This window comes from Microtus ochrogaster, linkage group LG8 (assembly GCF_000317375.1).
Source record: "Microtus ochrogaster isolate Prairie Vole_2 linkage group LG8, MicOch1.0, whole genome shotgun sequence".
In the NCBI taxonomy this organism is placed as follows: Eukaryota; Metazoa; Chordata; class Mammalia; order Rodentia; family Cricetidae; genus Microtus; species Microtus ochrogaster.
The window spans coordinates 20021003-20029238 of NC_022033.1; the positions used below are offsets into that span (position 1 = coordinate 20021003).

General features: G+C 50.3%; 1 protein-coding gene across 1 annotated transcript in view; it reads left to right on the forward strand.

The window, feature by feature from the left end:
- The window catches only part of Kiaa1755 (KIAA1755 ortholog), a 37882-nt gene that overhangs the window by 3972 nt on the left and 25674 nt on the right, over positions 1-8236 (forward strand). Inside the window, exon 2 of the mRNA XM_013352102.2 lies at positions 7361-7558. Within this exon, the coding sequence (XP_013207556.1) occupies positions 7361-7558 (198 nt within the window). The remainder of the gene's footprint in view (positions 1-7360; positions 7559-8236) is intronic.

Below are 8236 nucleotides of genomic sequence, written 5' to 3' on the forward strand. Positions count from 1 at the left end.
AGAGAGGGTGCAGTGTGAGCAGAGAGGATGCAGGGCAAGCAGAGACAGCGCGTGCTCAGGAGGGGATGCCATAGGCTCAATGAGGCAGCACTTAGAGGAAATTTTTATGGAATGATTTCAATGCCACAAACACAGGACAATAAATAAGGTTTACTCTGAAAATGGATGGGAAGAAAAATCAAACATTAAATAATGAAGAATAAATATTAAGTGAATAACAAATCCAGGTGCATGAACATGACAAGAAAACCTTGCACATGGGGCATTTGAATGAAGGGAAGCCCTGATGGGGGAAGGTTTGTTTAGGAAGCAGGGAAGGTAGAAGAGAAGCCCTGTGCTCTAGGCTGACCAGTTGCTGAAGCAATAAGGAGTCACCTGATGCTGTTGGGGGCCACAGCTGGAGCTCTGTGTACAGTCTACAGGCAGCCTCAGGAGATGCTCCTGTTCACTGACTAGGACAGCATTAACTTGTAAAATGGGGATATGATGCCCCACCCACGGAATTGTCAGAACGACCACACAAATCACGCATGGAATGGATTTAGCACAGGCTACACCCTGAAGGCTTGCTCTGGGCAACTCAGAGACAGTCCTAGGGACCAACTGTGTTATCTTATGACTTAGTGAGAAGTTGTGCCCCAGGACAGAGGCACAAGAGAGAGACAGGGACACACATAAGACTAGGGAGAGCTCAGAGAAGCAGAAACAATTTCCTGGATGCCACATGACTGAGCTGGAGCTGAATGCAGCTCTTTTGACACCCACTCCTGTCCTGGTTCACTGTATCTGGGCTGTTCTTCCAGTTTTGAAAGTTTGTTTATAAAGAAAGAGCCGGAGTCCCACTCCAGCCTCCATCCACCCACACACAGACAAAAAGCGCAAGCAATTTGAGTTGGATGTAAGCAGGAACTTTCCGGGCAGCCACGAAGCTGACTTTGGGACCTCAGCCTAGACAAGTTCAAGAGGAGAGTCCCAGGAACTGGAGGTCGCAGCCTGACACCTGCTGGGCAGCAGCTGGCCCACAGCTGTGTTTGCCTTGGCCAACCTTCAAAACACTGGGACTGGCTGAATTCTCAGTAGATCAGGCAAGGCGGGGCCTCAGGGACACTTCACTCGGTGTCCCAGGCCCATTGTTCCTCCGAGGTGGGTGGTCGGGGGTCTTCAGTGAGGGTCTGTGGGTGTTCCTCCTCTCATTCACCTGCTTCTGTGTCTGTATCACCAGCAAACCCTCTCCTTAGGCTCTCCCGGGCAGTAGCAGGACATGGGACAGGGCCTGGCCTTTGAAACTTCCCAGCACCTGACCATTAGACTACTTAGAAACCACAACCTTACTCCATACCTTCTGGAGCAAAGTTACATGGAGAATTCTAGAACAGCCATAGAATAGATATGCCCAGTGCATTAAAATAAATAAATAAATAGAAAAAACCAAACCAAAATCCAAAACACTTTTATTAATTCTTTGAGAATTTCATGAACGTATATAATGTATTTTGAGCATATATGATCACCTTCACTTTCTCCCCAACTCTTTCCAGGCCCGTCCTCCATGTCCCACTCCCTCTGAACTCTGTATCCTATGTTGATTTTCTTCTAATAACCCATGGAGTCCAATTTGTGCTGCCTGTATACTCACGGTGTGGGGCCGTCCACTGGAGATTGGTCACTCTCCCAGGGGCTACGTCCTCAAGGGAATGGACTCTGCCCCTTGCCGAAGCCACCACCTGTCAATAGCTCCCCTTCAGCAGGGGGAGGGAAGGCTCATGGGCCTCTCCTGCTCCATGCTGCAATGTGGCAGGCTTGATCTTGTGCGGGTCTTGTGCGGGTGACCACGGCTGCTGGGAGTTCATGAGTGCCGATACCCTGTCCTGTCCAGGAGCTTCCATCCTCCCCAGCAGTTCTGAGGATGCTCTGGAACTTGTCTAGGCTGAGACTCTAAAGCCAGCTGGTCATCTCAGACCCACGACTCTTAAAATCTTTCTGCCTCATCTTTCATGATGGTCTGAGCCTTGGGGAGCAGGTGTGATGTAGATGCCGGTGTGTGCCTGAGCACACAGCAGACACTGGTTCTCTGCTCTTCTAGAAGTTCTGAGTTTCTGCCTTAACCGCATAGTCAATTGCGCCAAGAAAATTCTCTGAGGAGGTACGAGCGCTCCTGTGCCTCCCTTTGACAGGTGGGGAAACTGTGGCCAAAGTCACCTGGCATAGTCAGTGTCTCACCTCTCCTAGCCTTTTCCTTCTTCATCTGTGGTGAACCCAGGCCTGTACACAGTAGGTGAGTGCTCCCCACCCCCAAGCCGCAGCTCTGCCTTCCCACAGACAAGAGGAAGGGAAGCTACAGGTGGCTCTAGGACCCTGCCCACACCAGCCCTTCCTACTCCTCTGCCTGCCCAGGAGGAGGGGGAAGCAGCCCAGCCAAATGAGACTAGAATCTTGGCCCTGCGGAGTCAGTGGAAAGATCTGGACCTTCGAGGCAGCCCAGCCCACATCTCAGAAGGCCCAGCTAACATCTGGAGAGATCATTTGAAAAAGGAGCCAGCCTTAAAAGCACACGATCACACTTTGATGTTTTCCCCCTGGTTATAAAAGCTACACTCACTGTTTCCAGAATGTTTGGAAAATGTAGCAAGCTCAGAAGAAAATTAAAAGGCTGCCATGTGAGGCCCCTGCCCCTTGCTGCCCTCAGGGCAACTTTGCTTAATGCCTGCTTGAGCTTTGTCTGGACCTGCTCACATTCTGTGGGCCATACTGTATGGAAAATTTTCTTTAAAAACATTGTACATTGTAATAGAAGCCCAGTTTTAGAAGGGGGGCAGTTGGCTAGGAGAGAGACAACTTTGTGGGGTGACAGAACTCTTGTATACTGAGCTGAGTAATGGCTGCAAGGATTGGTGCATAGGTAAAAATGCATTCATCTGTGCAGTGTGCTTGCCGATTTTTCTTGACAAAATTCACCTATAGGATGATGAAAGTTCACTGCAAAGAGCCTCAGGTAGAAGCGTACAGCCCATAGCAGCATGCATACCTGTAGTCTCTGTGCTTCTGAGGCAGAGGTAGGAATTGGAGGCCAGCCTGGGCTGCATAATAAGTTTGAGGTTAGCCTTAGCTTCTGGTGAGAACCTGTCTCAAAAGACCAAAGGCTGGAAGCATGGCTCAGCGGGGAAGGTCAGGGGCTACACCTTACCTCGCATGCACAGACCCTGGGTTCCAACCCAGCTCTTCAAAAAGGAAACTGGGCTCCGTTTCATATGTTTTCCCCTGACTAGTGTACTTGGCTCTTTCCCTGGCCCCTGTTGCAAAGGGAGCTGGTCCTGCCTCCTTCCTTTTCGGCACCCATCTGAGACTGGCTCCTGCGAGGAGTCATGGCTGCCTTACTGGGAAGGAATGGAAGCGTGTCTATCAAGTTTCACAGCAATCACTTCGAGTCTGGCAGCAGCACTTGGACTCCTGTGGTCCAGGGCTGGGCTGCTCAGCTCGTTTGTGATGGCAAGGGGCCAACATTCCTTCTTGAAGCCTCTGGGGCCTTTCTACCATGTTCTTCCTGAATTCTTGGACAGTTCTGAGTCTCTGGTAGGAAGTGAGTCAAGAGTGTAGCCTGTCCACTTGTCGCAATTTCCCACCCTCCAGCCACCTCTGAAGATGGCTAAAGTGTGCGGCAAACGCCAGCAGCCTGTGCAAGCCAGGGCTGGCTCAGCGGGCAAGCCTTGCCTTCCTTCTTGTGGTTTCTTTAGGCACAACCAGAATCCAGGACAGACCACTCTGAAAGGAGTGGATCCCAGACTAAGCGGGAAGTCAGAGGCGGGGGACAGCATGAAGAGGGGGAGGGGAGAGTGAGCTGTCTTTGTTGCCTTGGGTCTGGACTGGATTCACACTCTGTCTCTTTCTCCCTAAGACCCTGGGCAAGGTTGGCTCTCACTCTTTACCAGGAAGATGGAGTGCCCAGGCTTAGCAGTAGTATCATTGTATGTCACATTGAGCAGGAGACCATGAGTTTAGGATCTCTCCTGCTCTCTCTCTTTCTGTCTCTCTGTCTCTCTCTCTCTCCCCATTTACTTTTAAGATAGGAACACAATTATGTACCTTTGGTGGTTTGAATAGGTATGGCCCCCAGAGACTCATGTGTTTGAATGCTTGGCCCATAGGGAGTGGCACTATTAGGAGGTGTGGCCTTGTCTGAAGCACATATGGCCTGGTTGGAGGAAGTGTGTCACTGTGGAGGAGGACTTTGAGGTCTCATATATACTCAAGCCACACCCAGCATGGCAGTCTCTTCCTGCTGTTTCTGGATCAAGACGTAGACCCCTCTGCTCCTTCTCCAACACCATGTCTGCCTATATAACTACTATGTCCTGCCATGATGATAATAGACTAAACCTCTAAACTGTAAGTCAGCCCCAATTAAATATTTTCCAGGACAGGCTCCAAAGCTACAGAGAAACCCTGTCTCAAACATCAAAAATAAATAAATAAATAAATAAATAAACAAACAAATAAATAAATAAATATTTTCCTTTGTAAGAGTTGCCTTGGGGACACAGGATGGTCAGGCAGGGAAAGCAATGAAAAGATATCTTGATAGGGAGAGACTTTATGGGGTTAGGGAGAAGCCTGGTGCCAGGGAAATTCCAGGAATCCACAAAGATGACCCCAACTAAGAGTTCTAGCAATAGTGAAGAGGGTGCCTGAACTGGCCTTCCCCTGTAATCAGATTGGTAAATACCCTAGTTGTCATCATAGAACCTTCAGCCAGTAACTGATGGAACCAGATGCAGAGATCCACAACCAAGCACCAGGCTGAGCTCTGGCAATCCAGTCAAGGAGTGGGAGGAGGGAATATATGAGCAAGGGAGGTCAAGATCATGGAAGGGAAATCTACAGAGACAGCTGAACCAAGCTCATGGAAACTCATGAACTCTAGACTGACAATTGTGGAGCCTCCAAGACACTGAGCTAGACCCTCTGCTTGTGGGAGACAGTTGTGCAGCTTGTTCTGTCTGAGGGGCCCCTGGTAGTGGGACCAGGATCTTTTCCTGGTGCTGAGTTAGCTTGTAGGAGCCCATTTCCTATTGTGGGATGCCATGCTCAGCCTTAATGCAGGGAGGAGGAGCTTGGTTCTCCCTTAACTTAGTGAGCCAGGATTTGTTGACTCCCCATGGGAGCACTTACCCTTTGGGAGGAATGGATGGGAGTGGGTTGCAGGGGGGAAGTGAGGGGAGCAGGAGGAGGGGTGGAAGGGAGAGATGTGGTTGGAATGTAAAATGAAATTTTAAAAAATTTAAAAAAATCATTTAAAAAAAAAAAGAGTTGCCATGGTCATGGTGTCTCTTCACAGCAATAATAACCCTAAGACAGTACCTTTCTGCTGAGTGGGTATATATGATAAAACAAAACCAGCAGTTTTCATAGTACAGATGCTGAATATCACGAGTAATGACATTTCCAGAAACAAAGCAAACAGCACAGCTAGGGATGGGGCCCAGAGAGAGAACAGGTCCCTAGTCAAGGCCACACAAGGAGGCAGAAGCCAGGTGCGCTGGTGTCCTAGCCTGGGCAGGGTGCAGTGGGGCACATGCATAAAGGGATGCAGGCCCAGCAGACTTACTGTGTTTATGGCCTGGGATGGCATTTGTGATCTCTTTCTCTCCCTGTCTCCAGGTTGGTGGGTGTCTTAGCCACATTTATTGTGCTATAAAGACATCACGATGGGGGCTGGAGAGATGGCTCAGAGGTTAAGAGCATTGCCTGCTCTTCCAAAGGTCCTGAGTTCAATTCCCAGCAATCACATGGTGGCTCACAACCATCTGTAATGAGGTCTGGTGCCCTCTTCTGGCCTGCGCCACAGACAGAATATTGTATACATAATAAATAAAATAAATATTAAAAAAAAGACATCACGATGAAGGCAACGTATAGGAGAAAGGGTTTCTTTGAGACTTACAGTTCGGGAGGATTAGAGTATACACCATCATGGCGGGGAGCGAGGCTACAGGCAGTAATGCTGGAATAGTAGCTGAGAGTTTGTGTCTTATCTACAGGCACAAGGCAGAGAGTGCTAACTGGGAGTGGCTTTAACTGTTGAAACCTCAAATACCATCCCCAGTGATACACCTCCTCCAACAAGGCCACACCTCCTAATCCTTCTCAAGGAGTTCCACCAACTGGGGACTGAGTATTCAAACATATGAGCCTGTGGGATCGTTCTCATTCAGACTATGTCAATGGAAACGGGTTGGCGGGTGGGTGAGGCTGGGGCACTAGGGAGACCAGCAGTAAACCCCTCCCTGTTCTGCCACACAAAGGATCCCTCCTCCAGCTCTTGGGAGTGACCTCCCATTCCCACCCAACCCACTGTCCTTCAGAGTTCAGCTGTAGGCAAGAATTCTTTCATGCCTTCACTTATTCTGCCAACATGGAGGTGGCCTGCTCTGAATGAACTACAGACAGGAAGGATGGGGCCTCTGTCTCGCACCCCTGGCTTTGGAATCTGGTTGAGTGTGAGACATAGCTTCTCCCCTGCCTCAGAGTTTGTTTTATTGCCTTCAGTCCCCTCTGCCTGTGTTCACAGACTGTGGAGATTGGAATGCAGGCACCTTTGGGGCCGGTCCTTTCTGCCCCACTCACCCTTTGGGGGCCAGAAGTCAGTGTGGGAACTTCTCTGATAAGATACGAGAGGAGAGGACACTTGACTGGATGGAGGCAGGTGTAAAGTCATAGAGTAACTTCCAGAACAGGCAAGAGCTGGCCTGAGTCTTGAGGTTAAAAAAAGAAGGAGTTGCCAGGTGAGGTGAGAGAGAACGAGGCAGATAGGTGTTCTGGAAGAAGGGACAAGCCTGGCAAAGGCTGGCGGTGAGACTCCCGTGCCATGTTGGAAGCACAGACAGAGGCAGCAGGGTTGAGGCAGGCTGGCGTCAAGCACAGCGCTAGATACGTCCTGAAGCCAGGGGGAGCCCTTGAGGGATGTTGAGGAAGACTAGAGTATAGAAGACCAGAGATTGGGGAGGCAGAGAAGGTGGTTGTGTGGAATTGGTGATAGAACTAGGCAGGGGAGGAGTCACAGGTGGGTGAGCTAGAAAGAGAGAGACCACTGAGTGTGACATGGCTGAGGGCTCCTGGGGGTGAGGGAATCAAGAAGGCAGCTTCAGGGGGCATACTGCTGGTTGGGCTGTGGGGCTGTCACTGGGCAGAGGCAGGAAGGTACAGACTTGAGTTCCTGAGTTAGGCTAAGTGAAGCGAGGGACTGTCCCCGGCCAGTGGAGTCAGCAAGGTCGCACTCACAGGGGTCCTGAAGGGCACAGGACTGGTCACTGCTCCTTCTCTCACTGCTTCTGTAACCGCTCTTCCTCCCTGTTGTCCCCAGCAGGATGCTTCGGCCCTCGACATGGCCATCCAGCAGGCCCTGGCTGGGCTCTACCCACCGTTTGAAGCCACCGCCCCTACTGTTCTGGGTCAGGTGTTCCGGCTACTGGACTCTGATTTCGGGGGAGACGGGCTGAGCTTCCTTCTGGATTTCCTCATCCCTGCCAAGCGCCTGTGTGAGCAAGTGAGGGAGGCAGCCTGCGTAAGTTGGGGACATCATGTGGCTGCCATAGCAAGCTCTCCCAGAAGCCCAGAGGGCTGGAATTGAGGAGGGAGGGAGGTGAGCAAGATGTGTCTCCCCAGCAAGGAATATGGTGGCTAAGGAGAGGGTTCCTAAGAGCTACTGCTCATCCAGAGGGGAAGGGCAGCTCCTGGGTCGAGGTGGAGAAACAAGTGGTTTCGTTTTGTTTGTTTTGTTTTTTAAAGATTTATTTATTCATTATATATACACTGGTCTATCTGCATGTATGCCTCCATGCCAGGAAAGGGCATCAGATCTCATTATAGATGTTTTTGAGAGCTATCATGGTGGGAACTGAACTCAGGACCTCTGGAAGAACAGGAAGTGCTCCTCTCCTCTGAGCCATCTCTCCAGCCTCCGAGACAAGTGTTTTAGGCAATAGAAGAAAACAACTTAGTCCCTACTCAGGCAAGGAGTTTACCCCATCAATTCATGGGAAGACACACTCTGCTTCCTACTTGTCCCTGTGTGCCAGCAGCCACAACAAGCTCTAGGAAGGATCTTGATTGGCCAGACTGTGGTCACGTGTCAATGGCTGGACCAATCAATGTTGACCAGAGGAATTGGGTTTTAAGATTCACGCACCACCACCACCACCACCACCACCACCACACACACACACACACACACACACACACA